At 39.0% G+C, this 21,937-nt stretch overlaps 2 protein-coding genes across 2 annotated transcripts; one reads left to right on the forward strand and one right to left on the reverse strand.

Annotated features, from left to right (window-relative positions):
- Positions 1-6,328: 6,328 nt before the first annotated feature.
- LOC139711362 (uncharacterized) lies at positions 6,329-9,173 on the reverse strand. The gene is made up of 3 exons (XM_071623252.1): positions 8,435-9,173; positions 7,183-7,805; positions 6,329-6,562 (listed from the first exon to the last, which is right to left on the reverse strand). Exons 1-3 carry the CDS (start codon positions 9,171-9,173, stop codon positions 6,329-6,331), a joined length of 1,596 nt encoding a protein of 531 aa, XP_071479353.1.
- A 1,273-nt stretch (positions 9,174-10,446) lies between these two features.
- Positions 10,447-19,257, forward strand: LOC139711359 (60S ribosome subunit biogenesis protein NIP7 homolog). The gene is made up of 5 exons (XM_071623250.1): positions 10,447-10,502; positions 14,896-14,982; positions 16,594-16,732; positions 17,614-17,754; positions 18,474-19,257. Exons 1-5 carry the CDS (start codon positions 10,447-10,449, stop codon positions 18,591-18,593), a joined length of 543 nt encoding a protein of 180 aa, XP_071479351.1. The 3' UTR covers positions 18,594-19,257.
- The last annotated feature ends 2,680 nt before the right edge of the window (positions 19,258-21,937 follow it).

Raw genomic sequence — 21,937 nt, forward strand, 5'->3', positions numbered from 1 at the left:
ATTGGAGATTAAATGTGACCCTGCACCTCAAAACAAACAAAAAGTCGCCAGACATGAATTTTTAGTTAAGACCATATTCTGAAAGAGCAGACTTTAAGCTTTAAAATGATGTATAACTCAAATCAAATGGACTCTCTTAACCTATCTACATATTGGAAAGAAAGCACAAACTCAGGAAAAGTGTGAACTGAGAAAAGAGGCTCTGAAGTACAGTGTCTATTCAAGCGCTTAATCTTTACCAAACCGTGCTGGCTGTGCGATGAATGGGACAAAACACAGGAAGTAAACCACCAGAGTAATAACAATGAAGGGATTATCCAATTAAACTGAAATTAAGCATGCCTCATTAACACATTCTGTCCATAATTAATGCCAACTTTCAAAGCAGTAGCACTATCCTTTCAAAAGTTATTAGAGTTGAAAGTGAAGAGTGTGGACAAGGTTTTTCAGAAATGAAAAAGGGATTCTAAAGACACACCTAATCACGCTATTCTACCAAAAATGTTCGAGATAAACTGCTAAAAAAACACACTTTCCTGCCCGTTTTATAATACCAAATTTCAGCATAATGTAAAAGAAGACCCGCTCTTTCAGAAAATAGAAAAAAGTCAAGTTCAGCTAGGTTGACCCATTTCATTTATTTTCAGTCCTCACGCAAAATCAGTGTGTGCGACTTTATGTTCGTTTTGAGGTGCACGGTCACAAATTCTCGAGTTGGGAGGTACAGCATGGATGATATTACCCAGGTGAGGAATCACACATGCATTTTTGCACACCATCACCCCCCTCCTGCCCCCCCCCCCCGACACACACACACACACACACACACAACATATGCCTGCACAAATGCACAAGTGAAGTGGCTGTAGGCAGATTGATGATTTCAGAGAAGGGCAACTCACCGTGAGCTATTACAGTGCATGCCGACAGACGCTGACAATATTATGCGAGTTCATAATTGCTGCGAAAATATGTAACTAAATCACATCTTGCCAAGAAGGTATGCCGATATCTGTTGAATCTAATAAATGACTGAAATAAAATTCAATGTTAAATTGATGTCTTGTGTATTTATTGATATATGATAGGTTATCCTGTAAGAAGCAATACCCCCCCCCCCCCCCATACACACACACACACACACACCATTCCAGGACTGAACGCTTCACTGGGTTTTACACCTTGATCTTTGCAAGATCCAAAGTGGAACCTTTTGCGTAAGTGGTACATGAGTTGTGTCTCACATACATATACTGTACAAGAGACCCTTCGTGTATGTCCTTACCGCGGGACAGTGTGTGAAATTTTGTGGAATTGCAAGTTTGAAACCCGATCAGAATGACTGATGCTACAGTGGCATGTTGGAAAAATTTTTCCATGACGTACTCTAAGTTCCAAACTTCAAAACTTACAAGTTCAAGACGACCTCCAACACACATAATAAACACCAGAAGAATCGCAGCTTTGTTTATTTTGGTTTTTACTTAGATTAATGATGCATTTATTTCATGACACATCACCACATTTAAAAAAGGAAACAAAGGAAGAAAAAAATGCTGCATACAGTGTTCAAACAAGGCTGACATGAAAGACAATGGGTACACAGAAACTACGAAAATGCTCATCCAAAGTGGTACCTTTGTGTCATGAAAACATGCGCTTGCAATGTGTAATAAAACTTGCCCAAAAAAAAAGAAACATTTAGCCCATCTCTGATATTCAAAGTATATCTCAGAAATACTGCACTGCAGTAACAAGAGAGAAATCATATCCACTTGTATATAATTCTCATGATTCCATAACTGCCATGGAGTAGCGTAACTTACAGGAAGAAGTAGGCCTACTGTTAGTATTAACTTCTGAATCAGTAGTTTGTATGCCTACTGATGTTGGCACTTATAAGCTACTGTATAAGCTGTTATTTTGGCATACAAATATTTTTGCGAATTAGGAGGTCACAGACATTTTCGCACGATTTTGTTTTCGCGAATCGACAACAAATCATAAATGCATTGCCACCATAGCGTATGGCAACATTTTCGCCTGTTGTTAAATTCACGATCCAACAGTGATTCGCGTAGTTGGCGAAAATTAAACCCTCACAAAAATAACAGCTTATACAGTAAAATGAAAATTCCAAATGGAGAGCAGACAAATGTGAAAATGTGAATGAATACTTTCTGGCTGTGACTTCCCTTTGATAACAAACATAAAAAGAAAACAGAATAATGTATCCAGAGATCATTTTTCCACATCGCCAATCTGTCACGGAAGACCCATGCATCCTCTGGACGGAACACCAACAGTATGCTTAGGGGTTTGCTGTTCAACATCAGTTCTTACGACAAGTGATATCTAAGGTACATGTCATGTCTTTCCTCATCTGATTGGCAAATACAGTCATTTTTTATTTTATCTTCAATTATGATAACCATGGAAACACCCCAATACTTGATGTAACCGAGCTCAATTTGCCAACAGGAAACTCTTGCGTGGGAAATACGACAATTGCCCGGAGAAGCAGGAGTCCTGGAAAGAAGGAAGGTTGAAACTGTAGAAGTTTCTTTTGAAGGATCGGATCTACAAACTGTTAAAATATTTTAAAAAGAAAATGCTCGAGAACGTTGAAATATTTGCACAAATGCTACCATCACAAAAATACAAACATACAAATATTTTGTCCACTTATCCACATGAATCTACACAATCAATTGGTAGTAACATTATGTCAACAGGCAAAAAAATGCAAAATTCATCTGAATCTGACCTAGCACACAGAAAAAAAAACAACTAATCATCTAAATTCCAACAGTATACATTGTATACAGCAGCTTATATGTGTACACATATATAAAGTTTGCAAAATTTCAGTGATGGCTCGAAAGCTCATTTCTGATCATAAAAAAGGTAATAGCATAACTGCAAAGTATTAACAATAGCGGTTGCCATGGCAGCAGCCAGGACACAATCACTTGTCATGATAGCAGCAGCCATAATTGAATGTCACAATAATTGCAAACAGCTTTATGAAATGGGCCCCCAGAGAAGGGAAACCGGTTCTGTGTGACATTGAGGATAATAGATATATGTATGAGAACAATCCATCATTCACCACTTCATTTCCCATTTATAATGCACTCTGTTGCCTGTGCCTTTAATTGTCATGTGCCAGGCCATCATATTAAGAGTTTTGTAAATTATTTTTATCCTTGACTGGGATGGAAGTTAGACCACTCACTCAAGTTATTGCCTACATTTGTATGCTTTTTGCTGTCATTTGCCAGACTATCATATTAGATGTTAAAATATTAATTTTATTGAGAAAAAAAAACACCATTGACTATAAAGCAATAAGACAACCCATGTAAGTGTAGCAAGAATTTCAATCGAGACATTTGGTATTCTAAAACTTACACTGTAATATCATTCTGGAAAGAAATTTCACAGATCAATGACTGGAAGGTGTACAAATACTGGTACATGGTAGAAGCTCCGAACTCTTGAAGATTGCCGGGCCTTTCAACAACAACAAATATTAAAATAAATAAATAAAAATCATCCCTATTTGTCAATTGCTCAAGCATACATGTACAGGGCTTATTACCACAGCATATACTTCATCCATGGAAGAAGACACAGTAATATTTACTTCTCATCAGAAATAATAGCCTAAATAGGATTTTGTACCTATGATGGAATAAAGATATTACTTTAATAAATTATAAAGAGATCATTTTGTTTTCAAGCACACAAAGAAATGTACACGTGTACAACTGTATTCCAACATGTGGTATTTTGACACGATTTGATGAACACAAACAGCGGGAGACAATCCGTATAGCAAATCTAATACATGTATCTATTGCACTGTGTTAAAACGCCATTTTGAAGGTGTCGATGCATTCCATAGTACAGGTAGTGTACATACAATGAGTAATTTAAATACGTGTATTAAGTCCTACAAACGTAGGTATGCATATTTGTATAGTAAGTTTGTTTAATATTCAAGTCACAACTATGATTTCTTGACTTTTTATTGCAATATTTTATTTGATTCTCACCAGTAAATTGTGTTAACATTTGAAACTTGCTCCTTTTTTTGTTCTTTAATCCTTGAAATTGAGTGATGTTTATTTTGCTTGTTCAAAGGAGCATGAACAGGCAACAAATCATCAAGTGCATAAAACTGTGTGTAAAATTCATATTTTAAAGTTAGCTGCTGAACAGTACATTTGTAGGTATAATAACTTCATCTTCATCCACTTTATACAGAATGTGCAGTTGTATGCTGCCTTGGCTAATAGTAGAAACCCCATTCCTGTATCTGTGTTCACATAATTTTCCAGGATGATGACATTATTGCTTCCAGAAGTTTTTCTGAGAGTAAAAATCTGACATTTTTCAAGTTGACAATACTGTATGTGTCATATTAGTCAAAGTAGTCAACTGGTTGTAGCAAAGCGCATATTACATTAATACAAGAAAATATTGCCTCCCTTATAAAACATGAATGCCATATATGAATATCTTCTCTAAGGTGAGCAGCTGCTAGTTCTGCTGCTTAAAAAGGGATAATACATATTTTCTTATTCTGTCACTTTTGTTCTCAATAGCAAATTCAACCACTTGCGAAGTGCCTTTAAGCCCTATGCATTTTCTGAAATGATGTACTGACAAAATATATTTGTATACAGTACTTGGTATAGTGTACCTGTAGAAAAAAGAAAAAAAATCTCTCAAATTCAAGATTCATGGTTAGTCTTTGTATATTTTTTTTTCTTATGCGCCATACCCAATTAAGCGATTGAAACCAGTATAAAGTGCACAAAATCAGAATGATGGCATTTGAATTTGGCAAACATGATTAAAAATATAGTGATTTTCATATATAGAATGTTTACATTTTTTTCTCTATACAAACAGCACCACAATCTACCAAAGCAAAATAAGTTCTACAGCAAAGAATACATTTTGTCAGTAAGTAGTAGATAGAAAATTAGAGATTCAGAATGCAGACTTATCCTTACCATCTTATTACTGCTCAGTTTGTATCTTGTCTTTATCAACCACCTGCTACAGTGAACATGATTCTAATATAATACACTTGCACCATCTGAGGCATCAGTATTTGAGTACCAGAATGGTACACAATTATTGTGTATAGCTTGGTAAGTATATACCACAAAAAATGCAAAGTACTGTTAATATGGTACAAATACAATGCACATCGATATTTGATCACTTCACACAAAGTATATAAAACAGCCCAAAGACAAGAATGTGTGCATCAGATTTATCTTGGGATTTTTTTTTTTCTGTGTGTAAGTGTTATGTACTTACATGATTTGACACAACTATTAACTTGTACATTTGGAATTTAGAATGATCTGCTGTTGTGAACACAGAAACAAAGCACAGAGCTGCCTGGGTCCATAACAGATTATGACATCATTAACCAAGGTTACAGCAAACAGCCTTTGTGTGTTACTTTGCCATATACAATGTACATAGGCCCATTTGGACTAGGGGTGGGTTATAGAGAACTCTACAAAATTCTCTGGGACCAGAAAAGCTAGCATACAAAGAAAAAGCAATTCAAACATTTCTAATAAAGCATTTTCACTAATTCTACTCACACTTCAGACATTAATTAATGATCGAGGTGGCATATAAGATAGCACTTTCCTCTAAGGCATGCTCTATGGAGACAATTTTAATGTATATGTGTGTTTGATGAGTCTGTCTGTAGTGTGGATGCCCATTTGCTTGGAAACTACACAAAAACCCTTTCTAATACAAAATTGCTAGAATATGCAGCGAGAAAGTGTAGAATAACTGTAATGGGCTGAAAAACATCTACCATTTAAATTCAAAGCATTCTACGCTGATATGCACTCTTTTTCTCTCTTTTTGTTGGGGGGGGGGGGGGTGAGGGGCAAGGAAGAACTTGAAAGGAAGAAGAGGAAATAACATTTTCATTCTTTATTTCATATATATATGGCCAATTTGGAGCATGGACTTGATACTACTTAGGAGAGTTTGGTGTGTGTTAAGCTTTTGAAAGGGGACTCAAGATGATACTAGGAATATAAAAATGAAAACATTGGCAACTGAGGCATATATATTGTATCCAAACGACACATTTCATGCTTTCAAAAATGTGTCCTGGGTCGACAGACTGACCTGCAGATCTGTCTGTTTACAAATTGATTGATATCATGATCGATATAAACATGTACGTACTCTCGAGGGCACACATGGCAGTATCACAATTCTCTCTTCCAACGGAGATGATGAGGCGCTCCCTGAACCCCGAAGTACACATGGCTCACTTCTTGTCCTTCTTCATGCTCTCGCAGAACTTCTCAAACTGGCTGTGCTCCAGCTGGGTCATGATCTTGTTCAGGGCGTAGATCTCCAGCCGCTGCCGCTGCCTCAGGGCGCAGATGTTGGAGCGCATCATCTGCTTCTCCTGCCTCGCCCGGTCCTCTCGCTGCTTCTGACGCTTCTTCTTCTCCTCCGAGTCCATCACTGTCAGCTTCTCCTTTAGGGAACGCTGACTCTGTGGGTGGCACATGGCAGGGGGAAGTTTTTACCACAAATATAACCTTTGAATACCACATACTGTAGTCAAAAGTGATTCAAGTATAAGAAAACAATCTCTGTCATATGCAGATCCAGAGCATTGGAATGACCCTTCTTCAGTGACATAAAACAGAGCTAGTCTTGATATCAAATGAATATGAATGATTACTTGATTTGGAATATGTTATGTCAAAAGATCGATTTATATACCTGGGATGTGTATGGAGGCTAGTATACATGTGTCCAATTTGAGTAGTGAAATGTACAGTTGTACAGCTGTAGCTGTATGAGTAGTGCATACATATGTTGGATCCTTAGAATCTCCTTGTCTTTGTAATGTGCACATTTGAACTATCTACCAGGCTTCTAACGGCACATCACGGAAGTGCTAATATTGTCTCACAATTGTGGTGTTGTAAAGCGTATCATTTGCCACTAGTTTACTACTATTTTCATTTGCCACTAGTTTACTACTATTTTCATTTGCCACTAGTTTACTACTATTTTCATTTGGTATTTCACATGATCTTACATTGTGGCCTTGATGAAGTGTATAGAGAAGAATATGGTAGGGGTTAGCCCAAAAACTCTTCTTACCCTTAAATCAGTAAGTGACGGCACATACTCGTACTGCTCCAACTGCTCCTGGGTGGGGGAGGTGGGCGGGGCACAGGGAACAAGCCTCCCACAATCCCTCAGCGTCCCCGACTGCTTTTCCGAGAGGAACACCTTCTTGATGAGTGTGTCCGCGCCGGAATTCTTGGGGTGACTCAACCGCACACTCACATGGTTTTTAGAGCTGTAGATGGTAGCTGCTTGTTCTAAGACCATCCTGGGGGTGGGAGCTCCTCCAACAACAAATCCATTGTTAGCCGATTTTTGCTGCTCATTAAAAGGGGTGGTTATGGAGTCTATCACATTTGTCGTCTCGGCCACTTCAACTGGAGCCATTCCTTTGCCACTCTTATTGGAATTCTTTGCATGGTTCTTCACCTTGGCCTTGCTGGTGAATTTCTTGTTGTACTTTGTACTAAATGTCTGAAATTTCTTGTTCTCCCAACGATTGTTCAGGGTGACAGTCGAAACCATGTTGAAGTTTCCCAACACATCGTCTTCGTCGTGTAGAGAAGGCGAGGATTTCTTTTTTCTTGCGGGGGTTTTCCGACCTCTCCTTCGAGATCTACTCCTCTTAAATCGTGTGACTTTAGTTCCTGAGATGCCTGTGTAATGGTAAAAGTGCAATACAATTTTGGTATGAATTGTTTGGGAAGAATTTTTTGTAGGACTTCATAAAGCATAATCCACAATAGTTATCTATTTCAACTTATTATCGGACTTGACATAAAAGTCTTTTGCAGAGAAAGATGCTAATAAGCATGGAAAAACATGTGAGATGTCACATGTATGAACAACAAAAGTTTTCAAAAGAGCATTTTAAAACTACAAAAGGCCACTAAAGTCTTTAACTGATGGCCAGCTCATTGAGTATAGTTCAACACATGTTCAACATTGTAGGCCATACATGTCCTTTCTCTCATTATTTTTTTCTTTTTTTCTAAACTTACTTTCTTCACATAATTTTCAACAGTTGCATGACACATCCTTAGAGCTGTCCATTCTGTTGAAGCTTGCTGAGGTTTCTTTTCCCAAAAAGTTGAGCATAAGTATAGATATGAATTTGGATTCATTCAAGTCTGAATGTTTTTTTTTATTCAATAACCACTGTTGCAATTAGTGACTGTCACCTACTACTGTACTGTGTGTGTAAGCTAACAAAACATGAAACACTAATAAGGTTATGGGCAAAATTAAGGGTAAATAGCAATATTTTTATGCCAAATATACTTACTTGGACCATCATCATCATGCTGAGCTGTAGAATTGATATCACTCAATGTGTACTGGACGGAATCTTCCTGTTGTGAAGACCGTGATAAATCATGCAATTTGCTCTGGGCTGCATTGTCCTGAAGAATGCATCCACTCGACTGATTACCGAGGGATGCTTCCTCACTACCTACACCACCATTTTTCTCTTGGATCAGCATCGCAGTGACTGCCTTTGCCTCCTTGGACTTAAGGCTGTTGATTCTCAGCTTCGCACTTGCAGCCAGTCGCTGGAGGGCGCGGAAGTTTGGGAAGATGCTTGGAGGGTTGGGTGTGTCCAGAGGGGCGGAGCCTCCCGCGTGGCTGGCATCAGCTGCATCGATGGTAGCGGTGCCACCCAGGGACTCTGAGCTGTATATCTTGGACGAACTTGGAATCTTGGGAAGCGTCAGGATATCCTTGCCACTGGGGAGGCAGTTAATGGGCGGATACGGTTGCAGGACGGAAGATGAAAGACTGAGCGACGTCGATTCGGCCTCGTTGTTGTGTCCCTTGAAGTGGATGTGGCTTGGGAGGGATCTGGCCGAAGATGCCCTGGATCGCTGAGAGCCGCTGCCCCCTCGATGAGAAGGGAGCCCGTCTGCCAGCACTGGACGGCAGACGGACACAGCCATGACTGGGGAAATGATGCTGACCGATGGAGAACCAGGGGTCAAAACATCTGTGAGGGTAGAGTTCCGCTGGACGAGTGTTGCTGACATCATATGGGTTCCTTCATGGTTATACCTCAATCCAATGGCAATGCTGTATTAAAGCACACACACCAAAAAAAAAAAAAAAAAAATAAGAGATGTAAGCATGATAAGGGAATCAATGATTAAGAGCATCTTGAAATCTCAACTGCAATTATTGTCTATGTGACACACATAGAATCTATGTTATGGGGCAAAAGAAAACAGAGGGTACCTCGCCTTGTATTAAGTAAGATATTAGATCTAACCTGTGCCGTGTTGAACAGTGCTTGGCATTATCGTGATATAGTCCCCACCTAGATCCCCACCAGTGCGCGTGCACCCGTGCGTTTAGGGTTAGGGTATAGGGTTAGGTAGGGTTTTTACGGACACGCAGCGGTGGGGACTATATCATGATTATGCCCAGTGCTTTAGTTCATACTAGCAAAAGAAATGCTAAAAAAAAAAATAATAATGGGTTTGGTACTTTGAGAACATATCAACTTGAAATAGTTGTGTCTAACGTCATAACTGTTAAATGAAAATCTATCTGTTCGGAGGAGTTTAATTTAAACATTTTGTAACATTCTTTATTTTCACTTTGACGGATGTCTCTAGCCAATAGGATCTATAGAGAGGGCTCAGGGTTGCGATAGAATTAGGCTCTTGACATTGAGTCTTGACCCTCTCAATAACAGGTTAGAAGTCTACGCCTAACAGTAACACATTCAATCCGAAAACACGACGGCTTCGCTTACCCGCCCTGCCCGGTGCTGTGTCGGCACGAAATATGTATCAGAATGTCGAGATCACGCAGTCAACTCGTCGTACATATCTCCTTGTTTGTTCTGGGGTTTCATCTTGAATGTTTTGTGCTCCCTGCCAAGGAAGGTGTAAAAAAGGGGGGAAAGGGGACAGCTCTCTGCAATCTGGCACAGCACAGACAGCTGCCTACGTGTCGTCACGCAGGCATGCGATTTTCCCCAGTTGTCAAAGTGATTAAGTTGGTACAGTACGCTATACGTGTACCCACCCTGTTCATGCCAGCATGCCGGCGGCTTCCGGCCCGTTCGAAGTTTGTACGTATCCACCTGGCTAGCATGCAGCATGCATGCAGCTATGCAGCGCACACGATTTACCGGAAACAAGCGTAGCGTCGCTGGGCAACATAAGAGTACACCGGAAGCGGAAGTGAGCATTCTGCCAAAGGTCACGAACGTGCAACACGCGAGGCATCACGATCTGACGACGGGGTGATAAACAAATTTCTTCAGCAGCAGCATTACACGTCCAAAACAGCAATATGCGTCCATTGACAGAAGAAGAGACAAAATTACTGTTCGAAAAGCTGTCAAAATAGTAAGTATTCCTGTCTGCAAAGTGCTTCAAAAATGTTACGTTGTTTGTTGTTGAAGTGAAACATGCTTGTCTCTCCTTGGTCCCATACCTTATTTTTTGTGTTTGCCAGATAGGCCGGACTAAACAAATACAACACACGCCAACATCAAAATAAACATGTATAATATTTAACGACGACCGGCAGGCTGCCTTTATGATTATATTAAGGAGACTAACGTCATAACCACAGTGTATTATATGACTTTTATTAGACTGAAACAAACCCTATGGCTATAGCTATCGTAAGGCCAAAAGGCTAGGCTGGAACTGCACTGTCCATGCCGTCTGACTGACGGCAGTGACGCTTAGTTAGACCCCAGCCCAGACACAACAGTCAACACCACCGCACCAAAACTCGTTCTTCCCTAGAACTGAGTGTTAGATCCTGGAATGCCCTCCCTGTGCGCCCTGACGATGTTGTGACGGCCTCTTCAGTTAACGCCTTTCGTCTCCTGCTGACGGAAGGCAGCAATACAGGGTTCGAATAGTAACGATGGTCCGCTGGCCATTGGCCACCCAAAATCACGTCGGACTAGCTAAAAATCATAAAATTCTGAGGTTACTAGTCCGTCTGGCTAGCCAAATTATTGCTTCAGTGTCAAAATTGATTCTAAGTAGTCCGCCTGGCTAGTTAAAAAAAAGTTAAGTGCGACCCCTGCAATAGCTAAATTCAAGGCAGTTTTTACTTGCACCCTGTAAATTATTGGCACATGCACCTTCACGTCCTTACCCCTATGACACACACTATCACCACTACCGGGTTCAAGTTCTGCAAGAATCTTCAAGGTTGAAGGAAGCAGACTACTGACAAGAAGAAGAAGAAGAAGACATAAAAAAAAATTAACAACAATGAACAAATGTCAATGCAATGTGACAGTGATGAGTGATCATGATGATGAATCGATATAAATCCCGAATAGAGTAACTGCGGCAGTAAGCAGCCGTGCAGCCGTTCGCGGTAGGTACACGGTAATATACGGCTAAACAAAGCATTGCACTGTTACATGCACACCACACATATACTAACACACTAGCAATCAACAAAAACCAACCGATAAAATGGGCACGATCTCTGACGAAAGTGAAATTTTCTCACCTAAATGACAACATATCACATCCAAAATAAAATTTTCGGTACTTCTTAACATAACAATTAAGAAATAATGGTCCAAGAAACTTGATTTTTTGTCATTTTCCCGATGCTCATGGATTTTGAAAACATATCCTTACATAAAATAGAACTTTCACGAGCCGATGTGGGCCGCCATTTTTGTTCGGAAAGTGGATGTTGCCATCGAAAAAATTCAGAAAAACACGAGAAAGACTTCAACAACACCGCCAGAATTGCGATCTTGTTTGCGGCCAATGCATGTGCGTCCGCTATTTTCACGTGCTTTCGCAATGGGAATTGGCGCTTACGCAATGTTTGCGGCGCTAGACATGTGAAGGCGTTCAACTAAAGATCGCGGAGCACGCGCGTATTGCATAGGGATTGTAAATCGTGCCGCAAGCAGAACTACTACGTCGCATATCGCCCTTATCAGCGAAAATTGTGCCGGGTTTTGCCCTGGTAAATCATGAAAACTGCGTTGGTCAATGGTAAATTTCTTTTATGAAAACAATTGCATTAATGAATAATCTTGTCTATGATATACACGTATGAAATGGTTGAAAATAATTTGCCTGATTTGTTTACAAGTTGGAAAAACCCTTAACAATGCTTAACCCTATTAAAAAAGACTGGGCTATTTTGGTAGCTCGAAAGACTGGGGGGGGGGGGCCCTAAAGGGCCCCCCCTTAAGATCTCGGCCATGGATCGCGCGATCGCCGCTGAAATTTGCACAATGGTAATGTGCGATGTAATCTACAAGATCGCATATTTAAATTTTCCAAAATAGTCTTCTTTTATTTTATTTTGATTAATTATGCTAATATATGCGAGAAATCAGACTTTTTGATCTAAATCAGTAAATAAAGCTCCAAAAGTGCTCATTTTTGGTCTGGATATTCTTTGTGGCATTCTTAGCAAATGTACTTGAAAAAAAATTTGGTATCAAAATTAATTTCTTATTTATTTTATTGTTTTATGAATTTCTTATGTATTTCCTTGTTTTTTGACCTTTTGTTTTTGTTGTTTTTTTCAGCAAAATTTGTGGCAGACCTTTTTTGAAGCATAATACTACTAAAACAAATTGATTTTAGCCATTGAGAGTAAAAATAAGCATATTTATATGAACCATGTGATAAAACTCAATTTGTATTGACTTTGTACACAAAATCACATTTTTGAGCCATTTTCGGTCTCACGTGCACATACAAAAAGTTATGTAACTTCAGAACCGTACCCCTGGGCGTCACAAATTAGGTGTCATAATGTGCGGGAAACTCGAAAGAAAAAAGTCATAGAGCATCGCGGCGAGAGCATTGCGTGTTGCTGGATAATCGCGCGAAATGTCGAGGGGGGGCCTTTTAGGCCCCCCCCCCCCAGTCTTTTTAGGGTTAAACTGCCGCAAATGGATATTTTACTCTAGTGACTCTGGATCCTGATCTACTAGACCTACGGTACTAGAAATGTAAATTAAGTTTAATGATACAATTTTCTATTCGTGTATTAGTTTTATATTTGCTTATAATTTTCGTAGATGCATCAGAACGTTTTTCACTTTTCACCACAGTCTGTGTGTGTGTATGCACCAGGCTAGTATGCCGTATCATATGGCCCGTATGACCAGCGTAGAAAATGGGATTTTGCTTGTTGAGGCGACCTAAAATTATGCTGAATTGCCATGAAATTATGTCACATAGCATCATCAGCTGACAAGCAAATAAAAAGAAAATTGTGTTTGTTTTGTTTCTTTCTTTTTTGCCACAAGTTGAGCCAAATAAATGGCTAACACAGAAAATGATGATAGTAGGGATTATAGATACAGCTTGTATATATAGTTATAATCAGGGCTCGACACTAACGTGGCCCGGTGGCCCGGGGCCACCAAAAAATGAAAGTCGGGCCACCAAATTTCAAAAAGGGCAAATTTGGTGGCCCGCCTCGGGCCACCAAATTTTTTTTGCAAAGTATGTCAATAAATTCGTAACTTTTTGTGCCGGAAATTAGCAGTTAAATTTGTTCAAAGGATGGATGAAAAGGACTGAATGAATGCCTGAGAGTGAGTGTTGCAAGTTTGTTGAAGTTTATTATGAGTAGATATGTCCAACTTCTAATTCTTACTATCATAAATCTTAAATATTTGACTCATTAAAAAAAAGGACTTTAATGTTTTGTTATTGTATTTTATTTCGTTACACCAAATTTTTCTCTCGGGCCACCAAAAATTTGAAATTTAGGATTTTGGTGGCCCCATCGGGCCACCAAACAAAAAAGTTAGTGTCGAGCCATGTAAATCGTGGTGTAGCAATCACTTTGTGGTGCCCAATCGTCCTCGCAATTTTTTTTTTTTTTTTTGCTATATTCAAATTTATGCTGCCCAAGCAGCTGAAATGCAAAAATGAAAGAAAAAAGGGTCTTCAAATACTACATGCCAAACTGTGGCGCTCTCAATCATTTGTAATCAGCTGGCAAGCAAAAAAACAAAAACAAAAACAAAAACAAAAGAAAACTGGTCACAAAAACCAGGTCTTCATAACTTTATCGTCAGTTTGTCCTCAAATCAGCTGACAAATTAACAAACAAAAAAAGTACCACAGTACACAAACTCATACGTATAGAGATTTTGCTGGAATTATGCTAAAAACAGACAAATTATGCCTAGCATTAAATGCTAGATGCTGAAGTGTCTAAAATTATGCCAGAAAGCATAACTATGCCAACTCTGACAAGATTCTGTGTAATAGTCTGTAGACAGTAGGCATGCATGATCAGTCAAGTCAGAATGAATTAGAGTAGCTATAACTGTTGACTACATGTACATTGTACACCCTCACATGTTTTCTCAGCCTTGTGAGTCATAATGAAATTTACAGTAGAAGTAAGCCAACTCTTTATCTTTTTATGCCTTTGCTACCAAGTGTCGCCGAAGACATTATGTTTTCGGTTTAATTTGTACCTTTGTCTCATGTGGGGCATGGCCATGGGCAAATTGAAGGCAAACAAACAAACTGCTCCCCCCCCCCCCCCCCCCCCCCCAAAAAAAAAAAAAAAAAAAAAAAAAAACAGAAAAAGAAAAAAACAACAACAACCAAAAAAAAGAAGAAAAAAACAACAACAACCAAAAAAGCATCCATTTTTAAAAGGATATTTGAAGAATTTATGATGAGTTGTGAATGCAAATAATGTTATACCTCAGATGTCTATAATATTTAGATTTTGTTTTGCCTTTTGATATTCTTATCCCCTCAGTATTGGTGAAAACATCAAGCTCCTGATTGACAGATCAGATGGCATGTACTGCTTCAGATACCACAAGGACAGAGTGTTCTATGTCAGGTAATACCAATCAGCCATGTGGGCCTCCTATAAATCATAATGGTCATTCTGGAGCGAAGTGTAGTAAGTTACAAACTGTAAGTGCTTAGAAAATCCTGGAAGAAAGAAAATGCATCCTGTAGTTTGCCAAATAACCAGCATTTTTTTAGTATTTGGTTATTTCTTTTTTCTTGTAAATTTGTAAATTTCTCAATCTGGAATCATTATCTGCCAAACATAGTGACCTTTACTTCAACCTATGTCTGCAGATTTAATGAATTACTGCCTTACCCTTGTATAGTATTGGCTAAAAAATGTCACTGAATGGTGTTTCAAAGGTACTTGCATGCATGTTTCATGAAGTATATTTTAAATTCAAATCAGTATACTGGCACAAGTAAGAATTTTATATGCCCATAGGATAAGCAGTATCTGGGCATTGGTTGAATTCTGACTACATTTGAATAAAATGTATGTAACCCGACTGCAGAATAGAAATAGCTGTAGTGGCTATGATGATAGGTGATCAATGATGCTGCAATACAGATGATGGCAGTACGATGCCCATGAAACATGAAGGAAATGATATGCATTTACTGTAAATGTGGGATATTTCACTGTGGTGGAAAATTTTCTGCACAGTTTGCACTTCTTTATACCAGGAATGTGAACATGCAACAGTTTGTAGATTATTTAAGATCACAAGCATTGCAGCATAGATGTTACCAGTCAATGAAATGAAAAACATAACAGCATTCATCTATGATCTAAAACTCACTAGAGCACCAGAATGTAATCAAACGGGAGCTTCTACTATCATGGTAAATTAGACATCCGCACCACCCTGTATCTGATTAGTAAAGAAAGCCAAGCCTTATACCCAAGCATGATACCCAAAGAAAGCAAGTATTACTGGGTATGTATATATGACCACTCAGTGAAATAACTAGTCAATGAAATAACAAGCGCAACAGAATTCATCTATGATCAAACTCACTATGGCACCAGAATGTGATTAACCCGTTGAGGATGAGTCCCGAGTATACTCGGGCAAGAGTGAATGGGAAATGCGTGTTGTAGCAAAATCAGCCTGTCCTCAATGGGGTATTCTTCTGCTATTATGATAAGTAGGATATCTGCATCAACTGATTACTGATTATCTGATTACTAAAGAAAGCCAAGCTTGATACCAAAAGTTTGAGGCTCCAAGCCACAAAGGTCCTGTTTACCTTTGGGAGCAGTGATTTAGAAAATGTTCAAGGTATCACTTTTGATGCATATGCGTAGGTCTGTTGTATCACAAAACATCCTACCATATAAAATTTTCGCAATAAAGCCTAAAATATAAGGAGATATGCTTTCTCAATAAACCATATATTTGTATACGGTTTAATCTGGAAACATTTTTATTGTAACTATTGTTCACATTTTGTGTATTTAAAATACTTAACATCGTTTATTCGGATTCATATTTTTACCGTGGTCAATTCTATCCCTACAAAAACTGTAACTCACATTTTAGACGTATTTTAAAGCACTAATGCTGGGTTTTTGTTTCGTCTGCTAACGGTAAATTTTGCCTTTAAACTTTAATTCCTTTTCACCTCTGATGTCTGTGCATTCTCTTCAAAGTGAGGAGATCATGAGAAGAGCGGCCAGTGTGGGCAGGGACCACCTCATCAGTTTTGGCACTTGCTTCGGAAAGTTCACGAAGACAAAGAAGTTCAGACTGCACATCACCGCGCTGGATTATCTAGCTCCCTATGCCAAGGTACGTTTCATTTCTACAAAGCATGTATCGTTCCTCTATTTGATTCAGGCATATTTTTGATGGATAATTTAGATTTATTGAATTCAGATTGGCTTGATATGTACCATATGCCCCCCCCCCCCCCCCCCACAAAAAAAGAAAAAAAATACAAGGAGACCCTCCGCAATAATGTCTTTAAAAATATTGACTCAATCCAAATACAATTTCAGAGTATGAAACTATAACTTATTACCCTTATCTTACAGAAAACCCCATCCGATTTGCTTCAGTGGTCAAAGAGAAATGAGGATCTTCGTAGAGCATGACAGGAATCCCTTTCCTCCAAGTTCTGTCCATTGTGTTCACACATTAATGTGCAGTTCCAAGAGCATTCAAGTGCTAAATTTGGAAGAAACAGACCCCTGACATGCATTACAATGATCCCCATTTCTCTGTGACCACTTTCCCAAATTGAATGAGGTTTTCTGCAAAATGTAGGCAAGATGCCATATTTTTAGACCGTGAAACAGGATTCAGACAGTATACCGGTAACCATATTGAAAGTCATCAATGCGGAAATCTGACTGTAATTTTTTGCGGGACATACCGTGCAGTGTATGAAAATTTGTGAGTAACATTTGTTCATTAGTGTGATTTGTTTCACTGTTAAAAGCTACAAAGTTGTTGGCACATTTATTTTTCAGGAAACAAGCAATAGCTTGCAGCATCACATCTTGCCTATCTGTTTAATCTGTTGTTTGTTTTGTTTTGTTTTGTTTTGTTTTGTTTTGTTTTCTTTTGGTGGGGTTTTATTTGCTTGTTGGTTTGTTTGCTTATTTTTGTGCTTCTGATCAAATCTTTGTTCTGATTTCATTATCTTGCCTTCCCGTATATCCCAACAGTGTAAAGTGTGGGTGAAGCCCGGTGCAGAGCAGTCCTTCCTCTATGGCAACCACGTCCTCAAGTCCGGGCTGGGTAGGATCACGGAGAATACGGAGAAATACCAGGGAGTCATCATCTACTCCATGAGCGATGTTCCACTGGTGAGTGTCAGCTACCTCTCTCTCTCAAGCAATTTGTTAACTCGAACAAAGAGATGATGTTTCTGCCAGAATTTGTTTGTCTATTGGTAGTAATTCAATTTACATGTAAAGTTTATGAATGGGATTTTGATATTCTAAAAGGACTGTAGTTCCACTGTGGTAGGAACAGTTACTGGAAATAAGTTCTGGATGCTAATCAGGACTTTTCTCGTAATCCAGATTTTTTTTTTCTTTCAAGTTTGCATACACAGTTCTTTAACATTAGTGTCTCTGCTATGCCCTTGATGGTGGTTGCTTTCTCCAACTGCATGTGGATAGTGATAGTAATGAAATACCCGTGTAAAGATATCTGTTAGCTCAGCTATAAATATGGGATGGTGATAAGTGTATCAGCAGTGCAAAAAAAAAAGTTATGAAGTGGTGGAAGCATAATACTGCACACGGCAATAATGATGCTGTAAGTTAACTGTTAGTGGACTTGTGTGACTGTGTAATTTGCAGCGAAAAAGAAAATGCATACAAAAGAATACTCTGTTTGTAGATGATGCCACTGCTCTATCACAAAGCTAACAGTTTGAGTTATCATTTTATGTAAAGACAGCAACGAATTGATTTTTTAAAAAGTCAGACTTAGATCATCCTATAATCAAGTGTATGCCTCTTCAGGCCTCACAATGTCAAATTTGACTCGGTCCTTTTACTTTCTGAAATCTTCCAAGGGCTTTGGTGTGGCTGCAAAGTCAACCCAGGAGTGTCGGCATGCAGATCCCATGGGCATCGTGGTCTTCCACCAGTCCGACATCGGGGAGTACCTCAGGAACGAGGACACGCTATTATAGCTGCCGCATTTCTCCTTGTACGAACACTTCAGCGCAAAAGGACATAATTATGGAATGCTACATGTTGAACAATTTGGGGATGATGATCTCCTTCAAAGGCAACATTCCTTCTTGTCGTATGGCACACGATTGCCGTTCAAGCAACAGTGGAGAATTGGAAAGTACCGGAACATTGAAGACTCTCTGTATTTTGTTTTGTTCGGCAGTTGCATCACTGGTGACGCGTATTTGTCAGAGTGAGGCGAATCTGTTTGCACACCACAGCTGTAGGGAGTTCATTGCACCAGTGAGTAATCAGTATTTGATGATTTGGTTTCTACCCCACTCCATTGCTGTTCTACACTGCGGATCAAATGATCTGTGAGACTGTGGCAAAAGAAACAGATTGAAGCGGAGTTGCAAAAGATGGCTACTGCCCCCAATATTGATTTACCCTAAGTCTCTACCATGGATCGGTTTTATACATGTCTCACTGTCCAGAACAGTGCCTTTTGCCTTGATAAAGGTGATGAAAGAACTACCACCTTCAAATTTGGGGGCAGTTTGGCTTTTCATTTGAATGTGACATGTAGAAAGACTTCATCCAGTAAGACTCTTCAATTTGCAGTTACTGTAAAAGCTGTTATTTTCGCATACAGATATTTTCACAAATGAGGTCACAGACATTTTCTCAAGATGGTGTTTTAATTTGCGATATGACTCTGAGGCTATCGTTAGTGCACTAATGCCTGCCCGTAAGTCCTGTGCGATCAAGATCATGGGGTATTATTTACATGTGTTGTATTACTCGTGGCTCAACAGTGATTCGCAAAATTTGTGAAAATTAAACCCTCGTGAAAAATAGCAGCTTTTGCAGTAGTTTTGCCGAGGCCTGTTCCAGCCACATCCAAGCGTAAAGCCCATGTCAATTAAATAGTTCTATCTCTCTTGGAAATGAAAGAGAGAGAAGGGTAGACAGAAAATATGATCTTTTTCCAAGTACATGTAGGAAATTTTAATCTGTGGGATACAGATGCAGAGGTAAAGAACATGCAGATATTTTGTTTTGTTGACATGAATTCATTCATTTAAAGAGAGCATGAAATGTGCTATTTTCATCTTTCCAAGTACAATGTGGGCCAACTCTAGGACTCAGTTGTGCAAAAATATTCACTCATGTTGATAATACTTATGACATACATTTCAAGATTTCTATTTTGGTGGGGTTTTTTGTTCACAAAAGAACTGAATTCCCTACACTCTTTATAATCATGATAGCATGAGTGCAAGCAGATACTAGACAAAGAGATAAAGGGTGCTATTCCATGTATGAACACATTTTAAAGTAGATTGATGGACAGGTACAAATGTAGATAGAAGGCCACGTACAAAGGGACAGAAACAAAGACAATTCTGTGTTTGTTCTAGATACAAAAACTGACCATGTCTGATACTTGCAATATGCATTTCATTCTGTAGTACGACACGTAGTATACATTCTCCTCAATAATGTTAAGTGTAATGGCACCGAGGCTAAATCTCCTTGTATCTCATACAAGGTCACACAAATTATTGCCAGTGCTCCTGTCAACACAAAGCTCGCATCAAAAGTAAGGTTCACATGCTGTTTCTAAACTTTAAGTTTAGGTCGAAAACTTAACTCTCTATGATTAGCTTGTAGTTTAGCAACGTGTGGATGCACTCTAAAGTTAGCAGTCTTAAAGCTTAGTCGATGAATAGAACCACAAGACATTTTGGGTTTACGCTCTCTCCATGAGCCACGGGGGTTCCCCACTTGTAGTTTCTCTCCGTGTGGACACAATAATCAACAAGCTTGTAAGTTAGCGTGAACCTCACTTTTCATTCGCATCCAGGTCAACCCCCAGCTGCGCTATTTTGTATGAATTGGGCGTAAGGTCATCTAGCAAAGACTGCGCTTCCAGTGTAATCATCAAGTGGGATTCGTTCATAAGTTGTAACTTAAAGTTTAGGTGCGCTTGTGAACCCGCGTTGTGAATTCACGAGTGCAGCTAATCATCGACAATTAAGTTTTCAACCTAAACTTCAAGTTTGGCAACTGCATGTAAACGTAACTAAAATGTTTTATGATGAACTAATCATGTGCAACTCAGTTTTCAAGGAGGTATGGGTAGAATACCAGGAATATACTGTGAGGAATGCTGTGGATTTGTTTTATCTATGATCCTTTCCAACTCATCCAGGCATATGGCGTACTGGACCAAACACTGTCACCCTTGATCCATAAAATGCCAGATTCCCATCATAGTCAAACTCTACACGATGTAGAGGGTCATTCTGTTACTCTGAATATCTTTGGAAAGAAAAATTGCAGAGTCACTCCATTCTGTTAATCAGAAGTGGCTAAATTTGTCACGGCATTGTCAAGAGGGTCATTCCTTTACTCTGACTACTGTATCTTTGGAAAGAAAATTTTGCAGAGTTACTCTATTTTGTTAATCAGAATTGGCTAAATTTCTCATGGAATTGTCCTTCAAGCCCCAATATAGTATTCGGTTTGGCCAGGGACACAGGGTTCTCGACTCATCAAGTGTAAGGAATGAAATGAATAAAATGAGAGTGATCAAATGATCTGAAGGCGTTTTTGTTGATGATGTTCTTGTTGTTTTTAGGCAAGAATTCTAAGGGTTACTACCATGAGATTTGCATTGAAATTTGTAGCACAGTGTAAATATTGTATTGTCTATGGAATACATAGAATGCTTTCAGTTTTCTTATGTGAAGTTGTACATCCATGTTATTAACCCATTGAAGATGATTTCCGAGAATATTCGGGCAGGTGTCTATGGGAAATGCATGTTATAGCAAAATCAGTCCGCCGTTGAGGGGTTAAGACCCCCAAAATAATGAATACAGTACATGTAATAAATTATCAGCAAATTCCCCTTTTCTTCATTCATTAATTCTTGACACACCTGGAGACTCCCCCCTTTAATCTAATCTTGTCTGGTTATGCGGCCAATGACAATGGTTGTGAGATTCTGTCGTTTGTTAACTTTGTGCCTCTTCTCTGTTCTTCACTTTGTTCATAACTGCCTTTACCTAGTATTCTTGGAAGGTTTCCATGGCAAGGGGTGCATAATGGTCAGAAAATTACCAAAGCTATGCCTAAATCTACAGGTTATATCTCTGAATTCAGAGATTTTTTTGTCCCCCACCCCTCTCCACTGGGACTTTTGCTATTTACTCGCTTGTACCATTTTGAAGTTACCTTAATACATACCTCAAAGATTGGTTTAATCAATGCTATGTCTACAGGAAAATCAACATGCTTCAGTGTCCACATGTTACGTGTGACTTTTGACACTTATCCTGTGGAAAACATT

The sequence above is a fragment of the Diadema antillarum genome, unplaced genomic scaffold (assembly GCF_040938485.1).
Source record: "Diadema antillarum isolate AM-2024a unplaced genomic scaffold, OU_Dant_1.0 seq00001649_RagTag, whole genome shotgun sequence".
Lineage (NCBI taxonomy): Eukaryota > Metazoa > Echinodermata > Echinoidea > Diadematoida > Diadematidae > Diadema > Diadema antillarum.